Source organism: Varroa jacobsoni, unplaced genomic scaffold (genome assembly GCF_002532875.2).
Source record: "Varroa jacobsoni isolate VJ856 unplaced genomic scaffold, vjacob_1.0 scaffold_878, whole genome shotgun sequence".
Lineage (NCBI taxonomy): Eukaryota > Metazoa > Arthropoda > Arachnida > Mesostigmata > Varroidae > Varroa > Varroa jacobsoni.
The window spans coordinates 40,845-57,719 of record NW_019213780.1 but is presented as its reverse complement, the minus strand read 5'-3'; the positions used below and the strand labels follow the sequence as shown (position 1 = coordinate 57,719).

Genomic DNA, 16,875 nt, shown 5'->3' with positions numbered 1-16,875 from the left:
CCTCATAATATAAATTTGGGATTACTTAGCGGGTATACTGTGTTTACCATTGATGTATTCCTAAGGGCGGCGGGGGCCGCCCTTGCCGTCAGTGGTAACTAACATGGCAATAAGAACAACCGACATAACAGGCGGCATTAGCTCTATATATGACACACTAGCATCGCAGGTCCGGAGCTCCTCTCATACGTGAGCATAACGTCGGCCATTATGGCTATGTGCATTGGCTTAGAGGGACAAAATTGCACATGATACCTCTCGGTTCAGCGAGGTATCTTAATGCCATTGAACAGAATAGCAGTTGACATCGGTATCACGTTGATGAACATGAACGATAGAAACTAACTATGTATGGCAAATGGCTAATGAAGGCCAAAGTGAGGGACCGCCTAGCATGGAGCCAAGCTCGTCAAGGTGGGCGCTAAAGTGCTCTTAATATATCTTCATATTTGTCAGTTTAAATATGAATCACGTCGACAAACATCGGCAAAAGAAGCTTTACAGGCAGAAAATCATTACCGAAGCTGCACCTGCAGGGCCTAAAGGAAAAACATCAACACCTACATTGTATCAGTGATCGTTATAATAGTAATAAAGCGGCAGTCAACTTTTAATGGCATAGCCTTCTGTTTGGAAAAACCCTTTATGCGTCTTTTTTTGATATCGCTCTTGTTCTAAAATGGTTTAAATGCCCACGTGTATGGGTGGGTCGCAGGTGAAGGTGCCTACTTCGGATAGTCGGCAAGCGCTCTTGCTATCGTCTGCCAAAGCACAAAACAGCGGAATTACGGCCGATTTAGTGTTACTGACTATTGAAGTACTGGTGACACCGGAAGTGTACTAGGCCCCTTCTGGGAACAAGAGGAACTACATGGCAGCGGCGTACGATGCAAGGGTTTACGGATACGATTGCATTTCCTTTTGGACGCTAAACTGAAGCAAGCCTATGTATTACGCAGGGTTCATCTGCGAATGCAGTGACCATCGACCTGGACTTGCGTATTAAATACCCAGCATCACCAGCTCAAGTTTGTATATTACTACGAGGCGGAGTCGTGAAATAATTTTATTGGGAAACTGCTGCCGCTTTGACGGCCTGGTGGGGTACCGGCTCGGACCCCAGTTATGTTGCCCATCAGGATGTCATAACTAAATTTTAAGACATTTACACGATGCGCGATCGCCCCTGTGTGTATGCGTCATTTATATCACGAAAATCACCCTGAAAGCTGTGACGTTGGTCATAGAAGAAGATTGTGTGCGCAGTCCGTGTAGCCGATAAGATAGGCGCATTTTTTTCCATTTTAAGTTAATTAGACAAGATGGGAGAGAAAAATATGATATTGTCTGACCGCCCGTGGGCAAGCATACATAGATACTGTTATGCCTTATGCTCTAGAGTTTCATGAGGAGAGATACGTATCGTTTCTTGCTTTGTACCGTCTGTCGGAGAAAAGAGGAAGATAATCCGTTCAATATATGATGCATATGTGACGGTAAATAAGATTGTATTGTCTTAGAGATGCTATTTTATGAATTTTACAGTAGATATTATTTTGTGTAATTTTTTTTTTAAATTTGATCAAACATGATTAAACCTGGGCATATTAAGGATCATGGTTCAGGTTGTGTACCTGCTGAGTTCTTCGATTCTCGTATGAAATTGCTATGCATCATTTTCTAGCTTTCTCATTATAGATTCGGTACATACATTATAGGTAACTACCTTGAAGTAGTCTATATTTGAAAAGGGGGCATTTTTTCCAAAACTACTGTCATTTGGTTGATTCCGCGGCGCCTGAATCTGTTTCCAGGAAGGAAAATATGTGATAATAAAGAAAATAAATTTGCAAAAGTAGCTGAAAGGTCCGATACAAAACGTTGGAACGTATTTTCTGTTGACTGACATTTGATCGGTCGAACAAGTAGGTCTTCTCACGATTTGTGATCATAATCTATTATTTTACAATAGTAATATTTCACTGAAAAGCTTTCAGGATCACTGTATATACCAAGCGTTGTGTAAGGCACAAAATAGCAAAGAACGCTCATGTTGCGTGATATGGGCTCACTTCGAATACATTTGCGACTTTATAGAGCTCATCAGCTGTCCAAATACCACCATTTATATCTAAATAGCGCGTATATAGTAGCTTAGCAAATTCACTAAATCCTCTTTACCAGTCAGATCAGCTAAACTTCCGAAACATATATAGGCTGTCGACCGCATGTCCATTGACTAACGTCTTGGTAGAGCAAACGGCATTTGGAAAACCTATCCGAAACCTTCTGCCAGTACCTTCATCTCAGATCTGGCGCGTCGTCATTTTCTTTTTATAATAGCCTTCTATAATCTTCTAAAGTGCGTTCACTCACATCGGCTAAGTAAAGTATCTCATTCATCTATAACATGCGGCTAGTATAAGAAATTCTGCTTTACGCTGTTCGCCGAAGAGGTCATACCGCAACAAACAACTTTAAACGGATTGCTCCACCAGCCCGCTAGGTGGCGTACCAGCGTTATGTGATTTTCCCCTAATTCTTTGGGTCATTTTGAATACCGACCGTCATAAGGAAATGTGACGGCGTCGGATATTACCGGCTGGATTGCACCAGCCCTCTGAATCCTACAATATCGCTTAGCTAATGACTTGAGAATAAACAGCTTAACCCCAAAATAGCGAACGATCTGGCGGCAGCTGGCTGGAGATCAATCAAACTTAAGGCCGAATAAAGATTCAAGCTCACCCGCCCATACGTCCAGTTGGCCGGCAACTTGCAGGACAAAGCTGACGATGGCCGAGAGAGCTCCCGTGAAGTAAAATATTTAAAATGTGTGACCACTGATTGGCAGTGCGTATATGAAGTTACAATTAGTTGACCCCCAGAATAATTATAGATGACCAGTCGTTCATTTCTTTCCACTAGCGTTCCTATGTTACTAGTGCTAGTCGATAGTGGCTATTGTGGAGCGTCTTGATCGGAAGCAAATCGAGGGACAGTGTCGGAGGAGAGACCTGTAAATTGTATTATGATGAATTTGCAAAAATTGGGTCCGATTCGTGCCCAGTGGAACGTCGACTCGATTTCGTAGCATAACAAAAAATGATGATTGCTTGATTTAAAGCGAACGCATATATGAAAGATCCATACAGACTAATGGTACTCTGTCGTATATTATATAAAGTCGTCGATATCTAACCGATGCTCATTAACCTTTGGTTACGCAGCATTTTAAACTATGAGTAGCCATAAGATATCTTATATAAAGTTTTTCTATTATTATATTAAAATATTTATTAGATATTGTCGTTCCCTAAAAACTGGAAAGATCTTAGAGATGTGTCGCAGGTTTAACTGCGCACTTTTGTACACTAAAAACACACATTTTAAGCAATATTGCCTAGGATTATTAGTTGGTCACAGGTTCGTCTGTAGTCGCTTTGTTTATTATCGAGCTTAATAAAATGTGCGTACCTTGATCTGCATAATTTCACAAAAACCCGGCCTACTTTTGCAGAATACGACTTAGAATAAGCGAGATAATTATTGGAAAAATAGCTACAATGAACGACTGGCGTGGCACCGACACGTTATACGCAAAAAAAATGTTGTTTCAGTTTAATTCAGTAATAACCATTATATGGTAAAAGGGAGCAATTTACATTTTAACTGCGCCACTATCCCAAATTTTTTTAAATTTTTATTCGTCACTCAAGTTTCGTAAAACTTGGGGTCGCGGGGCTTGGCCACTGTCTACCGTGATCCTCTGAACTCGCATTAGTCCGCGAATAGTCAGGTCATCCGACCTGTTCACTTTTGAAGGGTGACAAAAAGCCCTTCCTTAGGTTATCGTTTGTAGATCGGTAATTGTATCGGAGCGTGTCGTGCCTATACAGAGAATCTGTCATCGTCTTGCAAAACAAATTGTACAAGACAAAAAAAAAAGAACGGATTTTATCAGAATTCAAATTAAAAGGAATTGTGCCATTATCGCTTTGGGCTGTTACATGTAGAGAATTTAAATTTAAGATGGTTACTGCAGTTATTAGCAGTACTGTTGAACAGAGGTGTTTAAGGGTATGATGCGATGTACGAAAATTAGCGTATCGTCTACATATCGTATATGAGTTTATCTATCTAGTTATTTGCTTTCTTTTCTGCTATATCGTTCGCCTCAGGGCACACTCGCACTGTTGTACGAATATATATACATATATATGCGCTGCTATGGAACATCATACATGTCAGCTATGTCTCTCAGCAGTGCTACAATACTGTGATGCACCTTATCGTATCACGGTAAGGACGTAATGAAAAACAGGTTCAGACGCTGGGGACGCGTTTCAGTAGATCCATCTTCGCGTAACTAGACCGTCGGGAAATGCTTAGTGCTAGTAGCAGCAGAAGGGACAAATGTCTGTGAAGTAATCGTATTCAAAACTTTCTACGAGCTCACAGGCGACTACAGACATTTGCATAAAATAGACACACGACGCAGCTTTATTCATTTGCAAACCTGCTTGATCATAACAAAGTAGTTAAAGCATCGTGCACGGCAATCTGAAAACGGAACTTCTTCTGTATGTTATTGGCCAAATGGTGGATAGTGGGTAGAATCGGACGATACGGAGTTCCTTCATCAGTCAGTAGACATGATTTTGTTACGCGTAAAACCCTATCCTTTTTCACTGAAAAGTTCTCACATTATTTATGTAAATTTCCATATGTTCTCCATACTCATCGGCATCATTGTTAAGGACTAGATCAAATCAGCAACGTTGCTTGAACCATACGTGCGCTATTAGCAACCTACCATAGCAAAGTGGGGTACTAACTAGTTAATTTCTAACTCATTCCAAGCTTTGTCTTCAAGTGGTTTTCACAAGCCACATCTGTAGCACAATAGTTCGATACATATTCAACATGCAATTACAAAACATCGTGCAGTATGTACACTGTGCTGATACTGCGTCAAGAGCTCCTCGCGACTGAGCAACACTTTTTACTCTCAAATAGATTAAAAGCTTGAAAAGCTAGTAAACTCTATTAACTAGAACAGATGTCATACTTTGGCATTGAATTTTCACAAAACCTCCAAGAGAGAGTTGAGTTCTTAAAAAAAAGCACGTTTATCTTCACGTTTACAGTACGTTGTCTTGTCGACCAGAAATAACAACACCTTTCTATTGAAAGTCTCACGGTAGATCGCACCTTTCCATAGGCTGTTTCAGAGTTTAACATAGATTTTGTTGTACTGAACCAATACAATGGCAAAATATCACGTAGGGGGTTATTTTTACAACGTCAACAGCGAAATCCTAAACGCTACTACCAAAGACGTTTCAACATCCACTGAAAATACAAGAGTCAAAAATTAACCGCTTGCCATAAGGAAAAACAGTAACACACATCTTAGTCATATTCATATGAGCTATACTGTCTCTGCGTAAATGGTCGCAATACAACAGATTGCTATAGAGGCCCTTGGACGGAAGCAGGAAGTCCGTACGTACTAGTGCAGCTTAACGAAATTCAGCGCAACGGAAATTAACTTTCCTTATCACAATTGTCATTTTTGCCAACTATATTTTGTTTGTGTTGCCGATGACCCGACGTACCCCATAGGAGACGTTTCATTTACACTGACACACTTTTCTACAATCAAGTAGAAGTATCGCTGTTTACGAGGGGTATAACACAGATTGTCCTATGCGGTCAACGCCTGTACTCCGACGTGAATTATTCAAATATTAAATGTAGGTCCAATTAGGCCAAGCAACTCTTCTAATTAATAGCCACCTTTGCGTTGGCCATCATTACCCAGCTGAGCACAATATCAATATACTATATTAATACTTATAATAGGTAATTTGTTGTTTATGATATGACACGTCAAGCACCAACCGTATAGGCAAAATACTATATCATCTTTTTTCAACATAGGACCTATTTACAGAAAAAAACACTAGCATTAATAGAGATTACTGCTACTAATGTCCACTTGATAAATCTAATACTTTCTAGGCCCTTCCGTAATTCAGTGCAATTTAGGAGCGCGCACAAACTTCGGCTTTCAACACTATTCTATAAGTGTGGTCGTGCTTCACGCTAATTTGAGTATTCTGGTAAAAATAACAAATAGGATTAGGTTTGGGAACCTACAACATTGACCGACTCTGGGTGAAACATCTATAGCTATCTACCGTTTTACAAAATGATTCGGGGAAGAGGGTTACTTGAAAACCCTCTCCAGCAAATGGCGGCCATAAGGGTCACAAATGTGAAAATAAAAGACGCTTGTGAAATGCATTCCGTAAACAAACGTAATGGCTTGTAGTCCTTCGCAAGGCTCTGAACCGAGCCTAGTCCTCTGGTTACAGTAGCAAGTTGATGTAAACAGCATGTCAATCTTTAAGGCTTATCCTTAGGTTTATTCTGTCCTCTATCGCCGTAGGACCTTCTTAATTCTACACGCTGTCATCACTTTTCGCTCACCGTCCCATAGTGACCTAATCGTAATAACAATAATAATAACAATAACTGCAATCATCTTCCCGATCTATATACAATTGGCATCATTTTCATTATCCGTCGTGAGCATGGGAGCGAGTCTTGGTCGACACCCAGCCGCCGCCATAAAGACACACAGACTAGGATGGTTATTAGCGAAATACGACTTTCGACAAAGAAGAAACACAAACGAAAAAGGGGGGCATAATTGTAGCAACAATTGTAGTGTTATTACTGCAGTGGCTACTTCATTACCGTATGTCTATCACTATTTATTTGAACGGGACAAAAAGAAAACGTCATAAAATACGCGATCCATGTAAACGGCTGACACTATCAATTTCATTGAAATATAGAATATCACATACCACAGACTAAAATAGAAAACCAAGTAACGGCAGGACAACCACCGATAAAACTGGCGTTGACGTAGAGAGAAATGCAATAGCAAGCTATAGTAGTGCTACGGAATAAAGACATTTCATTGTTTCACCCCCAACGTTGCCTTGTCTCTCCCGATAGTCAAGTGCAAAAATCCCCGACTGCCCACTTCGACGAGAAATTCATTGAGCGTAGAACCATTTAGACTGACAGGATACAAGAAGGGTAGTTCATTGCAGCTCGAAACGTGGCAATGTAGTCTTCCGAGAACCAAGTTGGCGATTCAAGAGCATCCAATCTGTGTGGGGGGGTCCTAGACGAAGGGGGAACTAGACGAAGAAGGATCGGTGACGCATTTCTATTATTTGTAGCGTAACATTTTTTTCTTGTTACCCATGAGCCAACAAAGTCAAATACATCCTACCATAAAATAGACAATAATAATAAACATGGACAATAACAACCACGATTATAGCAATAACGGAAGGATACGCACATTCAGGATCGTCGCGATAATCTCCTGACCTCGTAAGCGCACTAGTTTTATTAATTCGTCCTTTTGTTCTTCTGACCTTCGCGCGCCTGCATTAGGCTGTGCTTGGTAACTATACTGGGGTGGTAGCCGTAATCGTTGGTGTTTATTTGAAACGTGTAAAACGCTATATTGTCAACGGGGGCCAAGATTTCACGATGTAATAGCTATCGCCGAATTATTGCCACGGCCTAGACCGCAATTATCTCGTTACAACAACAATAAAACCATTATCTATATATAAGTGGCGTTACAGTATGACTAATAATTGTCGCTGTTGGTGCCCACACTGCCCGAACAAATTATAGATCACAGGGGTCTTCATACCCAGTACAATGACCCCAGCTAGAACCGCAAAAGTATGGGGGGAACGAATACAGGCCTAGCTGCAGTAATCAAGCTCAAGGATCACAGAAATCTGTGAGTAACTAGTAACGCAAAAGGAACTGAGAGCCCATCTATTGGCAAGATGAATTCAATGTCATGTAAGATGCCGCAGGACGTTGATGCGTTTGATTTCCTATTAATCAGTGAGGACTTGACGATGAGTTTCAAATGAACTTTTGATTTGGCTAATCTGTTGCCCGTGTAGGACAAAAACTAATCTACCCCGACCAGCCGCATAGAAAAAACCACATGTAAGAAAAGATTCCCTCATTTGTTAGAGCCAAGACTATTTTAGAGCTACTGAAATGCAAAAATTGTATTTTCTATGAAGTTCTCAATGAAAATTATAGAACTATTATTTCAAATTAGTGTAGTATAAAAGGCCCGCTCTGAAGTGCTGGTCTTCAATTTATTAAACCACTCCAGTATTCGCCACTTATGAGTTGACGCTAACAATGTCTACAGAACAATTGTCAAGTCATAGGCCTTGGGTCGATACTGGGCTGTATTTTGCTTTGGACCGCGGACTTCCCCATGAGTTAAAAAGGTATAAGTTCGCTGTCTATTCAGATGTTATCCTAGCGCAGCAAACTGAACGCATGTCTATTTAATATGTAAGTTAACACAAGCTCTACCCCTAAGTTTCGTTTCAAGGAGTGATACATCAAGTATGTATCAATGTAACTTACATTTAGTCATATATTCGCCGATCGTCGACTGTTTGCTCAATTCATGCTCGTCATGACGCTTGTCTACGTAGTCCGTAACCAACGATGTCAACATTCCCATTTTGTCGAGCCCAGTTCGCGGTTCGAGTTAAACGCCTGAATACTATGTATGCCGAAGAAAAGCACTGGACAAATATTCATATGTACTAAATACGCACACAGCCCATTTGCACTGACAACCAACGTTGTTGGAAAAAGATGTGGCGAAGGAAGCGTACATTCGATTTTATTATCTATATTCTAGAGTTCTCGCTTGATTTTCTGCGATTCATGCTCGCTTCGTTGTTTTGTCATTTACCAAGTTATGCAGATTACTTCTTGAACTTCAGTGCTCTCAATGACAGTGGTGCTGCACCGGAAGTTCCAGAGGCCGCCCGTAACGGAGTTCAGCTTCACTGACGCGGGAAAGAATTGCAACGATTTTTTCCTTCTTGCAAACTCAGGTTGAGATGGACGACTTGCTTTGACGGTGCAGCTCAAAGGCCACCCGTTAATATAACAACAGAGCAGATCAAATACACAGAGATTTGTATCAGGTCCTGTTCTATAACATTAAGCCGATGATCGTAAGGTGCCGCCCCAACAAGTCAGCGATGTGTTCGTCCATTGTAAAAAGCACAAAGGTCATCGTTTTCAAATTATTTACATTAAACACCAGTGTCGAGGTCGCAGTACACACATTCAATTTGCATAGTTGAAAAGATCGTGAGTCCTCATATGACATGCTAGCTCGCTTCACCACAAGCTAGAAACTTCGAAATGCTTCATATCGGAATATTATTGATTATAACTAGTGATCCTTAGACGACAACTGGCGTTTACGAATCTATCATTTTTACTGGACATTATTTCGCGCCTTTTTCAAATCCAAACCCTCATAGCTGCCTATGCATGTTCGCTCCTGTCTAATTTGAATAAAAATATTGCCGAAAACAATTTTCTTATCAGACCGTAAGGAATTGGTCTTCATCCCTAACCTATAAAAGACTGTTCCTTCCCACCAAATTATGTCTCAGTACGGAAATAGAGATGATGCAGTTGTCATTACGTGTCCTGTGCCCCGTTATTGGTGAGCCTGTGAGCAGGAATCATAGGGCACTAGGCCCAATCGAACGAGTATCAATTTTTTACGAGTCATTCATAAACAACTAACCTTAACCACCTGTATGTAAAGGCGACAATACGAGAGGTGAGTATAATATGTAATTGGGAAAAATTCGTCTAGAGATAAGTACCCAGTCGGACTAAAGATGTTGGATGTTAACTTTATGTAGAAAGTACCATTCTTTCGTTTTACGCTTGTGAAAACGATTACTTGAGAAGGTCGCAGTAATCAACTCGGCCTGCAAAAATTGATAATTTTTAATAATTAATTTACTCGTTACTATAACTATTATATTATACTTAAATAATTTACTCCTACGTACTTGTTACATATGTATCGCAAAGCCAATCTCTATTTCGTATTTTTAGCCGTTTGCGATTCACCATGCTCCACAGTCACCATATATCATTTTATGCCTATAAGTACATCTACTTCAGTCAAAGCGTTCTACTTCAGTCATTCGTGAGGCAATTCCATATTTATTTTATACGTTTATTATATACGCTGAGAGAAAAATACGTACAATCTAAGATGAAGTGTTCGTCTACTTGAGCTTTTTTTTTTTTCAATATATACAGAATATATCATTTGATCAATGACGGGGCATACGTAACATAACGACTTATCATCAAAAAAAAATTTAGTAAAAATATTAAAAAAACGTTACTTAGTCCACAGTTTTTAATTAACTAATAGTTTACTTCTTTTCCTATAGGTCAACTACTACCGCACTCTCCTTCGTCACAGCCATATTATGGCGTAAGGATCGGCAAATTAACGCAGTATTTTCACGACGTAGCCGGAGAAGTGTTTGTTGTAGACGACAAAACGCTTTTCCTTAAAGGCTTCAGTTATGATGGGCAGGGACCAGGTGAGTGGTATGAGATCAATACGCGTAAACGGGTCATTTCGATCTTCCGAAATATTCAAACTATACCCGGGGTTTTCTAGATCAAAACTGTGATAATTATATACTTCCATGATAAGGCTTATTAACTAGTAAGGAATTTGATTTGTCATTCGCCCAACAATTATCTAGTACCCATCAATACACTTTGCTGCTTACTAATGTAAGCACACAATTGCATATACGAGCTTTGTATCCAGGTTAAACTCCATCAACTTTGCTTAATATAGTTTGTTCCTACTCCACTCAGTCTTTTCATTGTACTTTTGACTTAGCGATGCATTTGGTCCAAATATCCATAGCGGACTTTCTCCAGAAACATCACGGCTACCCATATGCTAGTGGTCAACTGATCGGGAGACGGACCAATTATCTCATTGTCCGAGGTCCAATCAGCGACAACTGAAAGCACTGATAAACCGACATAGGCCAGCAGTTAATAGTACCTCTCATCATTACAGTTGTCACTGTCGTTTTCTCTAATCTGCCACATACATTACCATATGCATTAAAAAGATGCCGCGTGTAAACCCCTGGTAAAATGGGGTATAAACTGCATACCACTTACCGATGCTACAAGGAACGACGCTGTTTCAACTGGTTATCTATCCTTGTCCAGCGTCAATCGACCACTGGTCTGCTTGATTCCTGCTTTTGTCCGTTTTTATTTAGATAATAATGCTCGTCTTCATTATTTACTCTTAGAAAGTCTATTCACAGCATGTTCACTATGTACCCTTATGGTCACAAAATATGTACGGCGAAGACACGGCAGTAGCAGTTAGTCAAGGGGTATCATTTTGTATAACTGTTTCTTTCTGCAGAGATCCGCTAAACCGTTCCATTTCGCATAATATATAAGAGTATGTAACACATATATAGTTTGACTGGCCATGATATGATCTACAGTGAGGTGGTCAGCTGGCTTCGCTCGCCACCAGAGGCGACTACTGCTGCGGCCAAAACAAATAATTAAACCTGATGATTCATTTCACCCCCTAATTGTTAGTACTGCCATTAAAAGGTATACAGTTTAACGGAAAGCTAACTATAGAGAAACAAGTGCATATATGTACATATACGTATGTATGTGTCAATGTGGGGGGGGGTGCAGGTTTGTGGTCTACTGACTGGACGCCGTTTGCCTACGCGCTTCGTATACAATGTAGCATTATCCGGTCCCAGTTCTTAGAACTTCACTATATTCTCGGCTTTTACTCGCGGTTTGTTTCAAGCGAAAGCAGTAACTTCACGCAGGTTAACAGATAGCGTCAAACAGGCCTTTTTTTAAGCCGACGTGTGATGATCTGCTGTCGATAATGATCGTATTGTAATTATAACAGTGATATTCTGTAGTGTTATGTTCATCGATTTATGTGGTCATTGTTCATTTGTGTGGAGTTTAGATGCCTACTTCTGGGCGGGCACCTCACAAAAGACTGATGGAAGCGGTTTCATCATACCCAACGAGCGCGGATCCCTTACAAAGCTCGGCCAATACCGGAATAAGGATCTTATACTTCGTTTACCTGGTAACAAAAGCGTTCGAAACATTCAATGGATATCAATTTGGTGCAAAAAGTTTTCGGTGAGTACCCGCGTAGCTATAAATTAAGCATTTTTTTTTTAAAATTCGACGTTTCGCTAATGAATTTTTTAATTATTTAATTAGCCTGCTAATAGACAATGATATATTTAGTAGGCAAATTGCAATAAAGTTAACACAGGTTTGACAAATTATGGCTATAGAAAAACTGTATTTACGATATCCTTTCTGCATTCGATTTTGATGCTATATTTGTCAGCTCAATAAATAAATAAATAAAGCTAGATTCAACGTACAGCACCCTTTGTTATGTACCTGTTAGATAGAATGAACTTCGAGGACCGCTGTAGGTATGTTAGGGCCTCAATCACGTTGGTTCAAACGTCAACGTTGGCAATAGAAATGAATAATCAGGGAAGTAAAAAAAATAAGCTATATAAGGAATTGAGGATTATTAATAAGGTTGCTAGGTGCTTGTATGGTTGCCATGTTGTTTCATCATATGTCTGTTGAAAAACCCGACAGCGACATTTTGGTTAAACTCCTAGTGCGAGTAGGTGTTCGATGCTATACTTTACCAGGTAGGACCTGTTCACGTAGCGAGCTTAAAATGACAAAGGAAAAAAAAGTGATAAAAAAGATAAAAAAAAATCTGATATGAGATAAAAATCCAGCGATAGGGCAAAAACTGGTTACCTTTTACCCTGAAGCTTTGCTGAATCGCTACTTCCAGTGTTCTTGAAGATGTCAGCCATTTCCATCACTAGTTTCAGAGTTGATCCAGCTGGAATTTTCGTTGTCTTATATAGCCACACCAGTCACACGTGATTTAGTCGGGTATTTCGTAAAGTTGAAGGGAAAATATTTTTTATTTTGAGGGGATCCAGTAAATTGTTAGACGGTGTTTTATAGTCATTTATTGCCAATTAAAGTATGTTAAATGTTAGATCTATATGAAATTTTACTGCGCTGGATTTTGAATGGTCTAGAATTTGCGTTTTGCTAGAAAAATAGGGTGGAGTCGACTTCGTCACACTGAAATCTGTAGGGGCATCGTGATTATGTATGACTCTTGTATAAATAATTACTTTTACCATTTTTATTACCATCATTAATGCGTATGTTAAAATTACTGTGGTATCTGAATGAAAAATTTCTGTCAAAAACATATAGTGATACAACGTTTGATGCGTTAATTCAACTTGACTTGTACGAACACATAAATATACATCTCTGCTAAGCTAAGTTGCTTTTGCGAACTTAAGTTAGCATCGGCTATATTCGGTTTCAGATATGCTTGTAATAAAGTGACCCATAAAACTTCCCGAATGATCATGTAATATGCTTCAATGTAACGATTTTCATAAAACGTAATTTGCTTTCTGTTTGGCTCTGATTTGTGACAGGTAAAACTGTGGTAGAAGGATGAGCTGTTTATTCTATTTCTCCATCGTTCAATAAATTGTTGACGAAATATGAACAACACAGCCCGCCCAAATTTTAAAATTTGGACAAAGGACCCAGTCATGCAGATTGCATAAACTGTATGCCCGTGTGCACCTTTAAAAAATTCTGAAAGTTCAATAGCATTCAAATCTGAAACGTTGTAAATCATTATCATACATTATTATATCTATAAATCTAAACTAGCTAAAAGAAAAAAGGTCTAACTAGGCCTCATTTTTCCTATGCATTCAATAATTCGAAACGCTATCGAATTTTCCGCTATCGAAGTAATTTTATGATTTTTTTTTTTATAAATGTATCACATGTGCAAAAAGGTACGCGTAAGCATATGTCTAACCAGGCCATTGTATTTCCCCATCATTTCTAATTTCCCTACTGTGACTTTTATCGCCAGTATAGATAAATGGTCAATATTGTGATAAGGAATCCTGCGATTATCAAACAGTTTTCATCAGTCGCTGATTCAGCCGTTCTAATTATTTCTGTTGTCGATATCTATTTTCGTATATCGTAATAACGGCTGCAAGGGGCACAAGTCATCGTTGCCAGACAGAAAAGAATCAGGGACACTGGCTGTTCCTCAGAGTGGCCTCTCTGCCTCGCTAATCAGTGTCGGAAGTCGGAGATCGCCACGAAACGTTGTTGTGAGCAACTGATTTTTGATAGTGGGTAAATGACATTCATCGGATCCCCCTGATGCTACTGCTGCTGGTGTTGTTGCCGTCGTCACTTTTGAGAAATGTATAAATATATAGGTGTCAAAAAAGTGTGGACCACCTTCAAGCCAAAATTAAAGCAAACATTTTCTATTTTTGAAAATTATACCTTTTAACCTAACTAGATGCCGCCGCGATCGATAACCGTCTGCCTCTTTTCTGGTAACACCATACTCTCATCATTATAGAACTTTTTTGGCTTCTGAGTAAAAAATTTTAACTATTCATCTTTGCATTTGCCCAGTGAAACTGAATTAAGACCATTAATGGAGTTCGGCAGAAACCAAAGTAAATGATAATCCGAAGGTACAAGGTTCGAATTATAAGGCGGACGCACGAAAGTTTTCCATCAAAGCTGCCTCAGTTTTTGCCGGAAAACTAAACATAGATATATGTGGTCCGGCATTATTATGATAGAAAACGATGTTTTTTTTCTATTTTCCAGCTTTAGCCGAATTTTTCAATGGCGTATTGTAGCCCTGTTAGCTGTTGACGGCAGGGGTCCAAGTCAACCATTCTGCTAGCAACTCATAATGTAAACACATCAAATCAGCCTTTTTAACGTTAGCCTGGCCATTGTGACAGATTAGAGGGGATATCTACTTATTGTCATTGTAAGTGGTTTATTCTTTATCATCTGTGACAAACTGCCTCAGGAACGATTCATTGTGTTCATGTAGAATTTCACAGATATAAATACGATCATATAAATCTATTTAACGCCTAATTGTGTGACAAGCAAACAATCAGTTTTTTTCTGGTAGCCAACTTACCGATATGGCTTACAACTGTTTGGTAACAGATGTGCCATTTCTTGGTGATATAATCGTTTCTCACGTGTCGGCCTTGGTGAGTTCTCTCACCAGTTTTTTCCGCTACCGGTTAACCAGTACTAAAAGTATCGAAATTTTGAGAACGAACACCATAGAGACATTTTATGCCGATAGCGCATCTTGACCATAAAAGCAGGTTCTGTCCGGGTAGCGTATATGCGGTTAACGTGATAAAATTAGCTAATTTTTACATAGACTACACTTACATTGGAGGCACTTTTTGTGCCTGAATAAGGAACATTAACACGTTTATTACTGCCGAATCTACATTCCCGAATGGCACCGACGCTGATGTTACTGAAAATACGTGATTTTTAAAGCTATCTAGCTAGAAAAACTGTCGATAGCCCAATATATCGAGATGTTTACATGCGATGCTGAAGCGATCCAGCAGTATTGAGCGGTCGTTGCTGCTCGTATGTCACTGTTGACCACTAACAGCGATGAGCGTGAACGGGCCCGTCAGCTACTGCTGCTTCAACGGCAGTTGCCATTGAAATCACTGGGGTCCTGTTGCCATAACCCCGCAGACGTGTGCTGATTTGCGAAGGCCTAAACAGATCAGATATGTAGTACGCGTTTGTTGTCGTCGGTCTCGGAAGTATGAACTCACGCACAATATACGTACATATGATACTGCTTGTATTGTCCGTTTATTCACTCTGTGTCCGGTGAGGAGCAACGATGACTCGATGTGATGACCAGCCTGAACCAACTGATTAGGAAGAGCAACAGGAGAAGCAGAAGACTGTCGTTAGGTTGAGTACTTTTTCTACAGCTATCGTTGAATAAGACATAACTCACGTTGTTTAAACACACGGACATACCCCACAATGAATGCGTTATGTTATCAGCAGTTGCTAGAGTTGTATGGAATATTGCAAGCCGGCGACAGAAGCAGGATGCATACCAGTAGTTTGCAGTGGGCCGATACGACGATAAGCTAGGGTTTGAGACCCATTCTTTGGCTCTAAGTACTTATACGCGTAGAGCTATAGAAGGCCGTTAGCTGAAGAACGAAGAGGAATGCTTGTATAAAAGGGAAAGAATAATAAAAATCTCACGAAACTTGTTGATATTCTAAATAGATACGTTCTTGCCTTTGCTAGGCGTTTCGAGATGCTGCAGCTTCCAGCAATGTGTGCAATGATAATTACAATCGACTATCGCTCTGTTACCAGTTTTTCTTTAACGGTATACGTTGACCACAGCCGCGTCCCTATGCCGCTTGGCTGCAAACGGAAAATTGATGCATATTATAGCATATCTGCGATAAAATTAGACATTATTCATTTTACATACTTTTAAGCTGCATCTAAACGGGAAAAAGCAAATATTTTATCGACAAGAAAATCTTTGCCATTAGGAGTTTATTCGATGTAGCTGTCGTCCGCATTTCGGATCGGAGTCTGAGCTAAACGGCAACTGTTCGAGTGTCGACGTACCTGTGTCTACGTTTCCGCTCAGTTGTATCTATGCCAACGTAACGAATCAATTGTGGGCTGCAAAGGAGTTTTTATTTTACTATTTATTAGTCTTTATTTTACACTACGTCTAATATGCTGCTATAACTTGGTGCACCGTCTCATCGACGAACTATCAGTGAACCCAGGAACCACCCGCGACTTTAGTAGCATTCGGAGAAACTTGGCAAAATATAAGCCCTCCTGAAAGAATTCTATGGATACGATGTCCCTTTCGCTGGATATAACAATAAAAACGTGGACGCTGTCTAGAAATTTGATTTCGTACCAGAATCG

General features: G+C 39.8%; 1 protein-coding gene and 3 long non-coding RNA genes across 8 annotated transcripts in view; 1 reads left to right on the top strand and 3 right to left on the bottom strand.

Annotated features, from left to right (window-relative positions):
* The window catches only part of LOC147752932 (uncharacterized), a 7,627-nt gene extending 2,198 nt beyond the window's left edge, over positions 1–5,429 (bottom strand). The window contains exon 1 of one of the 2 annotated variants that reach the window (XR_015312734.1): positions 4,817–5,429. This is a non-coding gene — a long non-coding RNA (uncharacterized LOC147752932). The remainder of the gene's footprint in view (positions 1–4,816) is intronic. The other variant, XR_015312733.1, reaches the window with a different exon arrangement.
* Positions 1–11,568, bottom strand: part of LOC111264586 (uncharacterized) — an 18,234-nt gene extending 6,666 nt beyond the window's left edge. For both annotated transcript variants that reach the window (XR_015312732.1, XR_002682938.2), the window contains exon 1: positions 11,122–11,568. This is a non-coding gene — a long non-coding RNA (uncharacterized LOC111264586). The remainder of the gene's footprint in view (positions 1–11,121) is intronic.
* The window catches only part of LOC111264584 (protein Skeletor, isoforms B/C), a 42,194-nt gene that overhangs the window by 12,998 nt on the left and 12,321 nt on the right, over positions 1–16,875 (top strand). For all 3 annotated transcript variants that reach the window (XM_022840635.2, XM_022840633.2, XM_022840634.2), the window contains exons 3-4: positions 10,362–10,517; positions 11,960–12,141. In XM_022840635.2, coding sequence (XP_022696370.1) covers positions 10,362–10,517; positions 11,960–12,141 — 338 coding nt within the window. The remainder of the gene's footprint in view (positions 1–10,361; positions 10,518–11,959; positions 12,142–16,875) is intronic.
* On the bottom strand, positions 8,752–10,302 carry LOC147752931 (uncharacterized). Its single transcript, XR_015312735.1, has 2 exons — positions 9,777–10,302; positions 8,752–9,085 (listed from the first exon to the last, which is right to left on the bottom strand). It is a non-coding gene; the product is annotated as an uncharacterized LOC147752931 (long non-coding RNA).